The sequence below is a fragment of the Apus apus genome, chromosome 1 (genome assembly GCF_020740795.1).
Source record: "Apus apus isolate bApuApu2 chromosome 1, bApuApu2.pri.cur, whole genome shotgun sequence".
In the NCBI taxonomy this organism is placed as follows: Eukaryota; Metazoa; Chordata; class Aves; order Apodiformes; family Apodidae; genus Apus; species Apus apus.
This window is the reverse complement of record NC_067282.1, coordinates 108,730,687-108,747,939: the sequence shown is the minus strand read 5'-3', so window position 1 is coordinate 108,747,939 and position 17,253 is coordinate 108,730,687. Positions and strand designations below refer to the sequence as shown.

General features: G+C 38.3%; 1 protein-coding gene across 2 annotated transcripts in view; it reads right to left on the bottom strand.

The window, feature by feature from the left end:
- Nucleotides 1-411: 411 nt before the first annotated feature.
- The window catches only part of APOO (apolipoprotein O), a 34,521-nt gene continuing 17,679 nt past the window's right edge, over nt 412-17,253 (bottom strand). For both annotated transcript variants that reach the window (XM_051608973.1, XM_051608972.1), the window contains exons 7-9: nt 13,476-13,583; nt 3,666-3,761; nt 412-722 (exon numbers count right to left, since the gene is read on the bottom strand). In XM_051608973.1, the coding sequence (XP_051464933.1) occupies nt 3,693-3,761; nt 13,476-13,583 (177 nt within the window). In that variant the 3' untranslated portion in view covers nt 412-722; nt 3,666-3,692. The remainder of the gene's footprint in view (nt 723-3,665; nt 3,762-13,475; nt 13,584-17,253) is intronic.

Genomic DNA, 17,253 nt, shown 5'->3' with positions numbered 1-17,253 from the left:
AAATAAGGAAACAGCCAAGTTATTCTATAGCTGGTTCCCACCACCATAATGTTCTGGTTCCCATTGAGCTGTGCATTCAAGCAAAAACAAGAACAAACATCAACAGCTCCATTCCCATCCATCTACTAGACAGGAACTCACAGATGCTTCATTATATACCTCCTGCTGGCACTGATGAGGCAGAAGATTTATACAGAAAGGAGGGGGAGACTCAGACAAAACACAAGAGTCATTGTAATTGTTCTGGTTCTATTAGCTAATGTTAGCCAAAACATCATGCCACTTTAAGCTTTTCTTCAGTGTTAAAAAATACGGACATTGTCAACAGCATCTTGAGACCCTTTCAGGGACTGTGCACATGTCACATACATAAGCTTAAAGAAGACAGGAGGAGGGGAAACAACAGGACCATTTTCTGTAACTGGAATTTTATTTTATATATAAATAGTAACAGGAGGCTGAAGAATTTGCAATGCTGATCCTGCAACGGGACAAGCGTAGGCAGACTTGAGTCCCACTGCAGAACTGAGGACAAGATCTCAAGGCTCATCTGAACTATGTAGTGTACTTTCACAGATTCCATACCAGACGACCAAGCAGTACACCATCAGTCTTTTCAGAGGCAGAAGGCTGATTAGTCATATTCAAAAATCAAAAGGGATTCCAATGGTATTCCTCTTTTTCTTGGGAAGTTGTTGCTCATATCTATATTTTTTGTTCACCTATAACCAAGGAAAGGGGACAGAGAATAGGGGGAAAAGGGAGGGAGAAAGCAGAATTAAATACCATAGGCCTTTTCTCTCCATTGTCAAAGTACAGTTAAAAATAGTTCCTCAAAGAGATTTTGGTCACCTTGTCACATCAAAGAAAATTCTCCATACCAACTGACTTCTAGTAAAGAGACTTAACTCTTCATATTACTGACGTTACAGCAGTAATGATTATTCCTAGATAACTCAATTCCTATAGTTGAACTGTATGGAAATATAAAAGAGAAAAAGCACTTCACAGCAGCAAGACACCAACTGCCATCCTATGTAATAAGCCAACTTTCTCACAAATAATTTTTTTTAATTCCCATCAAATGCATTTTTTCCTAATCTCACTTACTCTCATGAAAAGCTAGGGTAATTTATCTCAAAGAAATGGACTTACATAAATAGAGAACCCAAACAGAGTGAAAATGAGATGTGCTGTATTCATGGAAAAACACAAAGCCATGGCACTTCCATGCAACTCTTCAGCACAACAGCTGCATAACATTAAAGCTTGCTACTCCCACAAGGGGATGTGGTTTGAGCTGTAGTTTGCATGTAATTATTGATGACAAACAGACTACAATAAAGAAGGTGCATTGCTGCTGTTTTTTGCAATGGATAAATATGTTACTGTCTCCAAACCAAAGTGACTTTGCCCTTGGCTGACCACTGACAATTCAGAGACCCATGCTGTAGCAAATCTTTATAAGGAAAATGAGATTGTATTTATTTTAGTAACCAGATTCAACCAGGAACAGTTGAAAATACAGTGAGACTTTTAGGACTGACCTCATTCAGAATAAACAAATGTGCCTTTTCAAAAATCACAGCAGTGTTCTCCAGCCTTTGGGATCACCCAAATCCAACAAAACATCTGGATTTGGGTATGGACTTAAACAACCGGGTTTGATTTCAAGCAGAAGTAACAAACTGCCACCCCCACAGAACAGCTGAAAACTGATACTGAACTGAACTTTCACCATTTGGTTGCTTTAGGTCAAAAAGATTTATGGATCTCCTCCAGAAACGTGGCAAAACAAGCAGATTTCAAAACCAGCAGCATCTAGGTACTTTAAGCACATGAGCAATTATCTGAACTCCTTAAAAAGAAAGAGCAGAACATCTGATACAGCAGCTGTTAATGAGGTTTTCCTCAAAACTTACTTATATAGCTTGAGTATATTTATGATTAAAATCTCGAAGATACCAACTTTAGTGGAAGTCTTCCCGAGATCTTTTGTTCCTTTCCTTCCACCTATCCCCCTTAAAAAGAATGTACCTTCAGCAAAAAGCACTAGCATTTGAAAAAGTGAATAATGACCTACCAGAAATTACTTTCACACATAAGAAATGGCAAAAGAAAATAAAAGCTATTTATGGGTTTCTGTTTGTAACGAACCTTGATATTTGTAAAGTGTCCCACATACATAAACAAAAGATCAGTTTTCCTGGCATTTTATAATTTAGTGGCTCTGTCCTAGTTCACAATAAGCACAATATTTTAGAGAATTTTAGAGAAGTTTTTCTTCCTCTTGATTCTCCTGGGTATCTTTACTTAAAACAAAACTGTTCTTCCTAATTTTTTGTTTACTTTTTATTTTACATGGCTATTTTATAAAATATTTGGAAAACACCTATTCTTAAAGACTTTATATTCACACGTCTGAAGGAAAAACTAACGTACTCAGTAAATGAGCCAACATAGATCTTTTGGCCCTTGTGAGAATTAGCTATAGCAATTAAAAATACATTAAGGGAAACATGACATTCCAAATTAGTTTTGCTTTTAAAGCTAACCATGTAACAGTGGAACAGTGTAACAGTGTGCTTCATCACATCTGCAAACATTTGTGACTGGTGATGATACATGGAAGAAAAAATTGGTGCAGTTTTCTAAATCTGAACTCTATTTATACAGTTGGCAGTTCAGAAAAAAGGGGTTTTACTAGTGAGTGGAACACTGCATACAAAAATAATGAGAAATCCCAACATTTGTAAGGATCACTTTCTGATAAAAAACAAGTCTTTGACATAATGTGAAAATAATATAGGGCAAACACAAGCAACTAGGAAACATGTTGAGAAAAGACATCCCTTATCAACTGATGACAGAGCAGACTGTCGTATTTTGTATTAAATTATGTAAAATTATATTATCATGAGTAATAATAAACCTCAAATACAGAGCAATTTTTGTCCTATGAACTGAACCATCTTTAAAAAGCTGAGAATGTGTTTTTGTTTTGCTTTTCTAGAAACTGGAACAACCACAGGACATGCTTGAGTTTAGAAAGCAGTCCAGTGGCCAAGTCAGAAACAGAACTGGCAGGTTCTGGCTCCAGGAACTGGGAAAGGCTGCCTCCATTTCTTCCATCATTCATTTCCAACTGATGAAGCACATCTCTTTAGGGAGGTGCTCCACATGAAAGGTCAGGCACATGATGGACTGTTACAGGCTGTAAGATAATGCTGCACTCTGGCACTGACAAATCTTTAAACTCATCAGTAGGAAAGAGGTTTACTTCCCCTCCTTCATGCCTGCACAGGTGGGACAAAGGTGGCAAAGAGGTTTTTGGTATGTAGGGCAGAAATGGGGAGAGAAGAAGGAAAAAAACCCAACCACCTGAAAAAAACCAATGCTAACAAGGTTTTGCTAAATGAACCTAGAACCTTTGGAGGTGACACACATTTACTTGCTATGCTCTAAGGATGAAGAATTTAGGTAAGTTAAAAGTGTTAAGGGCACACATATTCTTGATGAATGTCAAGATTAATAAAATTATTACCTCCTGGCTCCTCTTTGTCCATCAATATGAAGAAAACTACAAGTCAAACTTGCAAACGTTCAGCTTTTCCAGGTTATTTTGCTACAGTAGCCACATACTGTTATCAGTCTTTATCCTTTACCTGTTTGATTCCAAGTGATCTGGTGTTTTACTTCTGGGTTTGCTCTCCATTTGAAGCAGCATGGATTTCCAGTGGGCTACCACCATCTGCATCACCCTTGAGAAGGGAAAAATACACATAAAATTTCAAGTGGCTTCAAGATTAATGGTTCTGCCAGAACAGAAACACTCTTCAAAAGCTGGAACAAAAACTTCTTGCAAAATCAAGTGGTTGATGAGATTAATTCAGTATAATATACTCAAATATGATCTTCTCCCAAACAGTTTCTAGATTTTAGTCTTCCTGTAGTTAGCTGAGCAATTAAAGGATTTGAAAGAACAAGTAGCTCAACAGAAATGTTTTAATTGACTCATTTTGTCTGCACTAATAACAGAGGATGAATTCCCACAGTGTGGTTGCTATTTTGCATCTCTGAATTCTGTGTGGATTTATACAATAGGTCTATTTTAGTACATATGCTTTGAGAGAGTGTTCTCACACTTTCCCCAAAATAAGTGATAGAAATCAAAGAACGAAGAGAAGCTTGTTAGAGCGCTGGGTCTATTGCCAAGTATGCTATAACAAACAGGCATTTGATTATAGTTTTAAATAGATATCAATTTAAAAAGTACTTAAAGGGTCACACATGGCTAGGAGACCGAAGCACATGACATACAAGAACAGGCTGAGAGATGTGGGTCTGTTCAGCTTGAAGAAAACCATACAAAGGGGAAACCTAATTGCTATCCACTGTTCCTTAACAGGCATTTACATATTTGGAAGAGCTAGGCCCTTCTCAGAGGTTCACACCAAAAGGACACTGGAGCATGGCAAATTTCTGTTAGATCTAAGGGAGTGTTGGGGGAAAATAATATATCATACCACTGATGAAGTACTGCAGCATGGTATCCAGAGAACTTTTTGAATCACCATGCTTGGAAATATTCAGCACTTGAATGCACAAGCCCTAAGACACCAAATCTAACTTCAAAGCTATCTCTGCTTTGAACAGGGGGTTGGTTGAAACAATCAGAGGTTGCACCCAGCCTCAAATAGTCTTAAATCCTACATGTGAAAACTGAATGGCATTTTGTTTTTATTCTGAAAACATATTTTTACCAATGTGAATTAAATGATAAAATGTATCAAAAGAAGCCAGAAGAGACTGGAAAACAAACATTTCACAGGATGGGTCAAATTTATGTCCCAGTACCAATTACAAACAATGAGTAAGGCGCTGAGTCTTTGAGACCCTGCATATACGCTGCACTGGAGATATGGACTCAATACATCAAGATTCAATTATAAAGATAACTCTTAAATTTCTTATTCAAAATATGCCTAGCAAGACTAAAAGGTAATTCTTTCCAAAACCCATTTTGTTTTGATCACCACCCCAGACGTTTCATAGTATAGGAAATCACATCCACAAACCACACCTATTTCCAAACAATCATCTACTCCATAATTTTCCTGTTCAGGAACTTGTAAGTTACGACATTTTACTACAATTTATAATGAATGATCTGATTCACGATGCCTCATCTCAGGAATTGCTCAATCCTGAACATATGAACTAAAAAGAAGTTGTTCCCAGAGAGTTCTATGTTTTTCCACTTGCTTGTTTTAACTTGTAAAAAGCAAACACCATCTAGGTAAGCACTTTATTTTGTTTGTCCTAAAGGTGAAAAAAAACCCACCAACCCAAAGCAACAACACACAGACAAATGTACAGGAAAAGAGTCTTGCTCAGTTCCTTTGTTCCTCTGAGCTCAGTAGATTTCCTCACAGTCTGTCTTCACTAGATCTATTAAGCCAGAGTTATTTAATTCAAGCCACTCCACTGCTAAACCTTCATTCCCTCACACAAACTCATTTGCTGAATTAGCAAAGAAGCAGCTCTTTTCATGCCACCCACTGTGTATACTCACTACTTAAACAGTAAGCCTGAGTGAGACTGATCAAGCAGTAATATGGGTAAACCAGAAAAGAACATCCTTTGAGCTGGCACAAGAAATAAACACACCTAATCTTACAAGAAAGCGTCAAAGTCCTCTAGTCACACTCAAAACCAGATCAGAAGCAAAAAATGTGTTTAGATCAATGACCCAGAAGACAGACCTCCTCTGGGCCATGATGCCCTCTCATAATTAGAAGTAGGCACACATTCAAGATGGTCTTTTTACTTTCTGGATTGACAAAACCACTCCACAAGGTATCTGGGCGGCCAGAGGAGTTCAGCCAGAGCTCTATTCCAAAGCAGAAGGTGAAAACATTTCGCAGCATTCATACACATCTGACAGTTTCAGCTGAGAGGTGACAGATAAGAAATCTCCATAACACATTCATTAGTAAAATCTTCAATACATTGGGATTCCATGGGAGTAAAAGAAATATTAAAACATCATTATTTGAAATTTAAAATAAGGGAACTGCACACAATGCTTTTTGTAAGGTTTCAGTACAAGTGACTAAGACATACGCCAACTTAGCTCACAGTATCTAACAGAGATACATTGAGACCTCAATATGAAATAACAAACTTAAAAAGAAAAACAAAAAACAAACACCAAAAAAATCCCACAACCAACCATGATTTCTGCAAAACTTCTCCTTTCAAAGAAAAATGCTTGAAAGCAACCTAGCCTAATGTGAAAAAAGCAAATGCAGGGTGGCTTTTTTTCTCATATTCCAGTGCAGTCTGATGCAGAAGTTAGATCCTATTGTTACCTCTGAGAAGGTCTCGCAGAAGGCCAGGCCCTTTTACACTGGCACTTAACTTTAGAAATAACTCCAGGTACACATCTCTCCTTTGTTTATAGAAAACTCTTGAAAGGTAGAGTCTGGCCACCAGAAAAAAAATAACAGCTGCAAAAGAAAAACAAAGGCTCATCTGTGCTCACAGATGAATAATTTACCTTTTCTTCTGTCCTGTTCTGTTCGCAATGCATTGCTTAGAATAAAGAGAACTTCACTAGTTTATCTTCTCATCCTCCCCCTGACAATCAATAACTTATTTTCCATCTTCCTGTTTTAGCTGAGCTTGACCTCAACTCTCTTAGTAATACGAAGCACTTTCAAAAATTACTCTTAAGTTGCCCTAAAAAGCTCAACTTTTTCTGGATTAGATTCTGTCTTTCCCACCTCTAACACATTTAAATTCACCACGGCCCAAACTAAGGATCCAATCCAAAAGAAGTAATAATTTTTACAAGTTTTACTGTTGTTGTTCATACTACCAAGCAATAAAAGCAGAGTGTATGACAGGGAACAGGATTTCCTGTCAGAAGTAGGTGTTTATTCTTTTGGTTCAGATGACCAACTTTTATTTGTCTGTTCAGAAGCTACCAAAGACAAGTCCTACAAGTATTTACTGTAGAAAGAAGCTCTCATCTGCTTACGTTGTGTTCTAAACTTGTGCTCACAACACAAGTGACTTTACAAACTCCCCTCTTAAAACACAATTTAAGGTTTGCTACAGTAATTATTCATGATGCTTATGGTAAAGCTCCCCAGTCGACACCACAACTTCCACCAGAGCTTTCAGGTGAGCAAAATCCAGGTCCACAATTTCCTTGATGCTTGTTCTAAGCAAGCACAGGAAACAAGTACCCAAAGCTGGGCAGTCTTTGCACTTGCAAGCACTCTGTCACCAGCTAACAATTAGTAAAACACCCAGAGATAGTTATATAGATAAAGCTATATTTTTATATGTGTAATGAATATATAGGTAGGTTTAAAATACGTTAACACATATTGTGTTGGTTAAGTGACAGACTGTTTCTTTCAATAGACCAGGCAGGAATGAAAACCTAACAATAGGCTGCAAGAGTTTATCTCAATCTCTGAAGCTGTTTAAACAACCAAATGAGAGACCACAAGAAAAAAATAGGTAGCTTTTTTTTTTTTTTTTTTTCAAGATTTTATTACTGACTGGACCAGGGTGGAAGAGAGCACACATGTGAAGAAAGGCAAAAGACCTGGTTTAGAGTTCTAGTGCTGCTCTGTTTTTTCAGATTTCAGTCACTTCAGTAAAAGCAATGAGTGCCCAGTTCAGTGTTGGAGGAAGATAAAGCATCCAAAATAGCTGAAAATACATCAGAAGTCTTTGAGGGGTATAAAGACAAGACAAAGTGAGAACTCACTGGATAAAAACATTTTTCTGTGTGTTTCAGTACTTATTAGCTCTCTGGTTGGAACAAAACCTGGGTTTAAGTGACTTGGGGGTATAGTACATGCCCTTGTCACTTGAAGACTAAGGCATTACAGTATGAGAGAGAACAACTCCACAGCCCAATACAACAGTACAAATTATAGAGGTATCAAAACCAGAAGCAGAAGAGGAAGGGCAAAATGAAAATAAACCTTGAATCAGCCGACTGACAAACAATCTCAATTTTTAGAAACTTAAAGGTGGTATCTTTTGAACTGTGGCTCTGAAATACTGATCTTTAAGCAGTTTTCTGCTAGTAAGTTATAATCCTTTGTATGGAAAGCCACACTCCTCACTCAAGTGTATGTTGTTGCACAAAACCCTCAAGCTGCTATGGTTCCTCCATCCCTCTGACCTAAGGACAGGTACTAAAGCTAATAAGCTCAGCCAATAATAAATAGATTTCGGTGGGAGAAAAAAAAAATCTTAAAAAAATATAAACCAAACAAAACAAACAAGAAGCTGCATTTCACTAGCTTAACAGTTCAGCTAGTTCAACACTTTTCTAGGCACTGGAAGGCAGAAAAAAGTGTGCAAGAAAAGAAGTATAGAAAAACATGACCTTGGATGAACAATTCTATTATTGGGCAGAGCAGAGGGACCAGTTACTCAAAGCGACTAGCTGAAGGCAATGTGGGGTATTAGCTTTCATAATCCCAAAAACCCAGTAATGAAAGCTTGATGTTCCCTAAGGGTTTAACCCCTGAAAAGAGTTTCAGGCACCTAATTCGAAAAACTTGCATAAAGGCACAATTTGGTATGATTCTCTGCAAATTTTGCTCACTGAGTTTAAGATAAATGAGGACTGAAGAACCCATCTTCGATTTCACTCTTTCTTCCCCTAAGGACTTACAACATAATATAAATGTTAACACTAATTCCACTGATGTTGTGGAATTAGTTCTTTTGAGTAAAAATCACTCAAGTAAGCAACATATTTTCAAAAGAAAAAGCCATTAAATTATTCCTGCCCCCCCAACAAGGCAGTTACATTTCTTCTACTATCGCCTCTACCTGGGGGGAAGAAGTAGAAAAGTTGTCCACTTTACATCAAGATAAAATATACAGAAGCTGAGTAACTACTCCTGCTGTTCCTTGTTAGGAAAATGTTTCATCTTTCTGAAAATAAAAAATGTGAACACTGATTTTCATTTAAGGTGCTTGTGTAGTTTTAGCAGAGGGCTTTCATCCTGACACGCTGAAGATCTGGCTTCTTCAACAAGCCAGCTTCAGGATACCAAAATACTGTACTGTAAACAGTGTATTCAAAAGCTTAGATAGACTTGCTCTGTAGAGGGGCTCCAGCCACAGTGTTTTGAAATGCAGCAGCAGAAGGTCCTGGAACTTCATCTTTCTTGGCAGAACTTAGATTTCAGTTGATATGACCTCAATTTGGCACAGGTTCTTGTTTCATAAAACCTTCAGAAAATTAACATACCACATCTATTTTAATGACAGATTCCTGCACAAACATGAAGCTATGCACAGCTGTGATACCAATGACTTTCAAACAAATGATGAGCAATGTAACAAATTAACACAAGGCAAGAAGAGCCACCCATGTATTTCTTGACTATTTGCAAGAATCCTTTGTGTAGCAACAGGAAAGTGCTAGAGCACATAACATAAAAACAAAAAAACCCACATATTTTGCTTTGGCTTGGTTTCACAGAATTGGTTACATCTGCTGCAACAACAACTCAAGAATAACATTTATATTTGCCTTCACTAGTTAAGGAATTTAGCTGCCTAGTATGACAATCAGAAATAAATTTACAAAGCCAAACAAATTATTTCACAGGGCTGTGGAATTGAGGCATAAGTCCCAGAATGTATCCTAGAAAGCTTTGCCAACTTCAGTACATGATAGTTAGGATTATATATTTACTTCCATGATACTTCTCTATCAGTAAAAGCTCCAATAAAAATGCAACTTAATCAGAAATTCTTTTGCTGGAAAAGTTGATTCTGATTTGATGGATCAAATTATCTGCATTGGACAAAAAGTATTTTCTTGCATTTGTATAACCACATGGCATTAGAAACAGACTGAAAAAGTTCTTCTAGGTTAGACTTCCCCTCTCAAATATCATTTTAGGGATATATTAGTGCTTACATGTTTAAAAAAAAGTAGAGGTTTTCATTATTACCTGTGACTGACCACATCCTGATAGACCATTACAACATTATCTTAAAAAAACGTCAAAGCCAAATAAATCACAGCAACAACAAAAGCCCACCTCTAACCTCCCCCCCCCCAAATTCTCAACCATGTATTTTATACTGCTTCACCAAAGCAGAGCAAAGGAAGTTTCAGAGCAGACTTCTTCCATGAGAAATAGTTTTCAGTCCTCATTCTAGTGACTTGGAAAGCATGTGACTTTTTCCAACTGTTGTTCAGCATTTCTAGACACCAGGGAGACCATACGGTCTCTTTAACCACTTCAGAGGACAGAGAAACAACGAGGCTGTGTACTCCAAGTGGTAAGAGGTCAGTGAACCTCTGTCTGAAATGCAGGCAGTTTCATTAACTGCATAGTTCTTCTGCGTTTGAGTCACGGGATGTTTGTATCTTGCCTAATCCACTGTTAAATGGCAACAGTTAACACTAACAATATATGATCAATTAGATCACTTTAAGAAGGAAACCATTCAATGGCATTTCACTCTGTGCAAATGTATTTTGGCAGCTAAGGAGTGTGATTTAAAGATTCTGCAAGGAGGAAAAGAAGTGTGTTTACTTAGTGGTGTCTGCAATTTTGCATGTCGTTTGTTTTTCTGCTGAGGTAGCAAGTGCTTGAATAAGCCTTATAATAAGATGAAAGCTTCAAAAGTTTTTGCCCGCCAATAACAACCACATGTTTCCTTTTGAAAGCCTGGGACACAATAAAATAAAAAGCTCAGCTAATTTTTACTGATGCTGTCAGTCTGTCTTTCTGAAATATTTTAATGTTGCCTGTTTTTTTGAGATACTTTTTGACAGGCGAGGTTTTAGGAAAGGTACAGTATGATTAACTAACCTTTATTTCTTTAAAGAGTTATGCAAGTGCATTTACTGAAGCACCTATAAAGTCTCCACTCTCCTAAGACTCAGCAACTGACAGGACAGGTGAGCATTTCTCCAACCCAGCTTGTTTGGAGCTAGTCCCACACCTAGACCTAGCAAGGGAACTCAGTCCCATACCTGCAGTCTATTCAACCACAATTGCCTCTCCAAAACATCTCATTCTCTCTGCCTATCCCCCAGCCATCTTAGGGTTCTGGGTTGAAAATGCCATGTTCTGGTCTGATAAGATTCTGGTTGATGTATGACCCAGAAGTCATACAGCATTGTCAACCTAGTATGAAGTGTTACCAGTTGTAAGCTATGGCTCAATCACAAGGTCCACAGTAAAAAAATAAATAAAAATTAAAAAACCCCAAGTCTTCCTGCTGGTTCAAAGCTGTTTTCAAATCAGCTCTTAGTTTTGCCAGGCTGCATGAAAAAACTAAAATAAGAGATGGAAAGCACTCTCAGCTAGAGCAGCAGTTTGTAACAACAGAACAAGCATACAGTTGCCTAGAAATCAAGAAGATGCAATGAGTTTAGAATTTAAAACCACAGAAGCTTTACATTACACACTTGAACTTGTATTTCTTTAAGTAGCAATTAAAAAACATTCCCCAAAACCTCACAGGCTCTCCATTGCATACTTTTAACCCATTTGCACAGTTCTCCCATCTCCTACACTCTGCTTCACTGAGCCATCTACACAGCTCCTAGAAGTCAGTTTGTTTATCTGTATCAGAGAGGCACAACTACAAAGACAGCTTGTTCCTGTGGGGTAAATGAAATGTCAAGTAAGATAAAAACAAAAAACACCATTATGATACTTAACTCCAGAAGCTTCAAGCAGGTTATAAATGATGATAAAGACATTACATAATGTAATGATGCATTAAAACAAGTTCCCAATTTTTCAAAAGTCGGTATTCATCTTCAACTAGTATCATTTACCAGTCACACTGCACTTATTCTGAAACATGGTAGCATTCTGTAGAATTCAAAATGCTTTTGAAGCAGCAAAATAGAAGCTTACTTCCAAATTCTTTTCAGGGTGGTATTTATAAATATTTAATCTAACATAATGATACCACTGTGTACTGCTGTATTGGACATCACTATCCAGTCACAACATCTAGCAACTTGTAAGAGTAAACAATTATAGACACACAAAATTGAAACTTTACAATTCACTACAGTTGTGTGTTGTGTTTAACGAAGTCTACAGACAAAAATTAAGTACTTTGCCCAGTCCTGGGTTCCCCAGTTTAAGAGAGACATGCATACACTGGAAAGAGTCCAGCAAAGGACCACAAAGATGATGAAGTGACAGGAGCATCTCTCCTATGAGGACAGGCTGAGAGAGCTGGGACTGCTTGGCCTCGACCAGAGAAGGCTCAGGGGAATCTCATCAATGTATATAAATATCTTACAGGAGGGTGCACAGACGACAGAGCAAGGTTTTAGTGGTGTCCAGCAACAGAACCAGAGATAATGGGCACAAACTGAAACACAGGAGGCTGCCTCTGAACATCAAGAAACACTTTTTCACTGTGAGGGTGACCAAGCCCTGGCACAGAGTGCCTGGGGAGGTTGTGGAGTCTCCATTCTTGGAGGCAAACAAAAGCTGTCTGGTCATAGTCCTGGACTACTGGCTGGAGGTGGCCCCTGTTGAGCAGGGTGGTAGGGCTGGATGAACTCCAGAGGTCCCTTCCAACCACAGCCATTCTGTGGTTTTATATAAAAACATAATATACCTTTTTAAGATATAAAATCCAATACAAAGTCTTAATATACATTGCTTTAACACACACAAACATAAGCAAATAGATACCAATACAAACACTAACTCAAAAGCAAGGAAGCATATAGTGAATAATATGACTTAAATGTAGAGCAACTCCTTTTGATGACTGTAAGTCAACTATGGAAGAGCACACTTCCTAAGATACTGAGACTGAAAGTAAGTAAAGGCACACATGCCTTAAATTGGTGGTATTGTATTAGCAGGGATCACAGAAGTGCTAGAAAAAACGGCTTCCCTTGTCTAAAGTATGCAAGGAAATCTAAGTTATCTATGTCTACATCTGTAAGAACTGCATATCCCTATAAACTGCTGTTTTCATGACTAGTTAGGAACATTTAATAGAGCAGCATGCAATTATATCATCATGCTAGAGCAGATATTTGTGAACATTCAAAGCACAAAAATAAAAAGGGACTATATTTGAAAAAAAATTCCATTTTCTCTCTCTACTAACTCTAACTACTTAAATTTTCTTAAATAATCAAGACTATAAGAGCCTTGATCTCTAGCATTCCAGTCACAATACTCCCAACTTTCCTACTAAACACTTAGTAGGTTATACTAAAGAAAACTTCCAAACAACATTTCTGAAAATTTAACTTTAAAAGCTTAACATTTTTCCAAAGCTTAGAAAGACAAGAGTGAAATCTTTGTCTTCAGAAATAAAAGCTGAGTCAGAGTGGGGAAAAACCCCCCACTATTGTTCATACATTCTTTATCTGAAAATGGAGTGGTTAATTCAGAAATCAAGTTTATCAGGCTTCTTACCTTATCACTTTTTTTCCCAGATTTCTTCTTCTTAGGATTATCCTTCCAAAGAGATTCTACAGCAATATATCCTTGAAGACTCCAGTCATACAGATGTGTACCAGCAACCTTTGAAACAAAAAATATTTGAAAGCACAAACTTAATAATCTGGGAAATATTCTTTTGCTTCTTGTTTAAGTGGTAAAAGTCTCAGAACACAAGATCTTTGACAACTTCCTGTTCAAGCTCAGGGTGTAGGGCATTATTAAACACCTTGAAAAGAAAAAAAAAGAACTCATGAGGAATAAGAAAAGCTAACTTGCTAAAAAACTGTTTGAAGACTATCTGAAATCGCATCTGTATAAAAAGGGGTGGAACGATGCTGCCTGGAAACAAATCAGGTTTTCTTAGTTTTTGATGTTCAACATGTTTAACATCAGCAAATTATTTCTTAATTTGACCATACTAATTTTGAAGAAACACACACACAAAAAAATCCCCTATTTTGTCACTGTTTTGCAATTTATATTTTCAGTGTTTGACAAAATAGTCAGAGAATCCCTTTCCTTCCTTTTATGTGTTATTTAGAAGTCCTAATTTGCTGATAGATGGCTCTAATGAATAATCAGCTGTCAACTCTCAAAACAGAAGACAGCTAGGAAAGACAGTGTTTGCTATATTATACTAACAGGTAATTTTATTACAGGAAAAAAGTCTAATAAAAGAGTATCTCCTGCCCCTTACATGATATGGAACTGTATTATTCATAGCAGTCTTTAAAACTGAAGAATGTTAGGTTTTTACAGCTTTAGTCTCAGGTCAGTACTCACTTTCCTATCATCAGTTTTCTTGCAAATAGAGGATTGTAAAAATGGACAACCTGCCCAAATAGACAGCTATTAAACTAAAAAGAAAAATAAATTAAGAAATAAGAAGGTATCACCCAGGCAAAGCTGGAAAATTAAACTATTAGAACAGGGCAAGCATAAATTATATTTCTGAAGCAGTTTTCTCATGTTTTTGAAACAGCTCCTGCATGAAATTTTACAGTTTCTTCCAGTCTCTAACAATTTGCTGCTCACAGATTTCCTGAGCCAGATTCTAAGTGTATAACCCATGCCAAACTAGTTTCCCCTCCTATGAGCTCACTGCACTTCCTCTTGAACCTCACATACATTTTTAGCATCCACAACACCCTGTGCCAAGGAGCTCTACCACTGGGCACATATGGTCTACAGAACCACTTCCCTTTGTTTGTCTGAACAAAATTAACTACACCAATTATGTACCACAATGGTAAGGCATGTGCTTCTGGGCAAAGATTGTGTTCGTACTTCACAGAAGTACTTAATAATTAGAATTAAGAGAAAACAAACTCAAATCAGCAACTACATTTCTGAGTCACAACTAAATCTAAAACATAGGCTGTGTTAAATACAAAGACCTAGAATATTGTCACAATATCTGACAAATATAGTTGTACTTTGCTTTTAAACAAGTCAGTATGATGCACTGAGTTCTCCCTAGATTTGAAGGCAATAAAGGTAATCAGAAACAAACTGTTTTGGGGATCAACGTGTTAAATCTCAAAAATCCCTCAGTTCAACAATTGCACATATAAACAGTTTTCTTCTTTTTCAGTATCAGGAGTGTTCACTCTTAAGCACTTCAACAAAGTAGTTCTGAAAATCAGTGGAACTTTGGCTATGGCTCATCTGGAAAGATACAGTGATCAGCTGTGTAAGCAGTACAAACCTACCAGTACTGAAGACTAACCACAATAGACTGAGGAGCTCTTCTGTCTGCAATATTACTGACGACACAGTTATCAACATAAAATGAGAAACAATAATCTAGAAGTAATTTCTTGTTCCTTTTTCAAAAACACTCCTTTAAAATACTTTAAAACACTCTCAATACCTAAAAGTACAAACTTAAAAACATACTTATTTAATTATTTACTTATTTACTTATTAATAATCTACTTATTATTACAGAAGTCATACAACCAAGAAAATTATGAGCTGCACTGAATGAGAAACTGGTCATTCATGTTGCTACATCACAAGGTGCAGCAATCCAGATAGTCTGCCACAGTAATCCAGTGTTTCAACCCTGTACACACCTCCCAGGAGCTGGGACCCACACACACATTCACATTTCACATTACAAAATACAGCTCTAGACAGACTGCAAGCTGCAAGTTACAGGGTCAACAGGAACATAGCCAAGAATTTTTTTATAACCACCCAATGCATCCTCTCATGAACACAACACTAGAGTCACGCAGTAGGCTTGTGTTTTGTACCTCTTGTTCTCACAAAGCAGTTGAAGAGCAAGCAGGTGGGTATTGTAGTTGCCACCACTACTCTTGGGAGTAGCAGTTCCAAATAAGAAAAGTTAAAGCAACAATCATAATACAAACACTTCATTCCAACATTCATACAAAGAGTTCCTTTCAAAGAGGAACAAGTTTTTCCATTCATCTGGATCTCTTAATTTCTGGAGGATAATTTCCAGCTTGCATACCCTCCATCGTACTTACTCCCTGTCCCTTCTGCCTTACCTCAGATGGTGTGTGCGGCCTGTGGCTGGCTTGAGCAGGAGGTGGCACCTGCACCAGGGCTACCTGCTTGCTGCCAAACTGCCGGCAGGGCAAAAATTAAAAAATTGCCCAGGGAGGTGGTACAGATACTGTCCCCGGAGGTGTTCAAAAAACAGGCTGATGCTGTTAAACAGCACTGGTCTCCAAACTGACAAGGCATGGATTTGACAGATGGACCTCTGGGTGGATAAGAAATTGGCTGGATGGCTGCACCCAGAGAATTGTGGTCAATGGTTCAGTGTCCAAATGGAGGCAGGTGACGAGTGGTGTCCCTCAGGGGTCAGTATTGGGACCAGTGCTGTTTAACATCTTTGTCGGAGACACGGACAGTGGGATTGAGTGTAACCTCAGCAAGTTTGCTGAGGATACCAAGCTGTGTGGTGTGGTTGTCACCCTAGAGGGAAGGGATGTTATTCAGAGGGACCTTGACAGGCTGGAGAGATGGGCCAGTGCCAACCTCATGAAGTTCAACAAGGCCAAGTGCAAGGACCTGCACCTGGGTCGGCACAACCCCAGGCACAAATACAGGCTCGGGGGAGAATGGCTGGAGAGCAGTCCTGAGGAGAAGGACTTGGGGGTGGTAGTAGAAGAGTAGCTCAACATGAGCCACCAGTGTGTGCTGGAGCCCAGAGGGCAACTGCATCCTGGGCTGCATCAAAAGAAGTGTGGCCAGCAGGGCTCTACTCTGCTCTGGTGAGACTCCACCTGGAATACTGTGTACAGTTCTGGTGCCCTCAGTGCAAGAAAGATACAGACCTGTTGGAGAGGGTCCAGAGAAGGGCCACGAAGATGATCAAAGGCCTGGAGCACCTCTGCTATCAAGACAGGATAAGGAAATTTGGGCTGTTCAGCCTAGAGAAGAGAAGGCTCTGGGGGGACCTTATAGCACCTTCCAGTACTTGAAAGGGGCCTACAGCAAAGCTGGGGAGGGGCTTTTCATCAGAGAAGATAGTGATAGGACAAGGGGCAATGGTTTTAAACTGAGAGAAGGGAGATTTAGGTTAGATATTAGGAAGAAATTATTCACTATAAAGGTGGTGAGGAACTGGAATGGGTTGTCCAGGGAGGTTGTTGATGCCCCATCCCTGGAGGTTTTTAAGGCCAGGTTGGACGAGGTTTTGTGCAATCTGGTGAAGTGGTAGGGTTCCCTGATCGTGGCAGGGGGGTTGGAACTTGATGATCTTTAAGGTCCC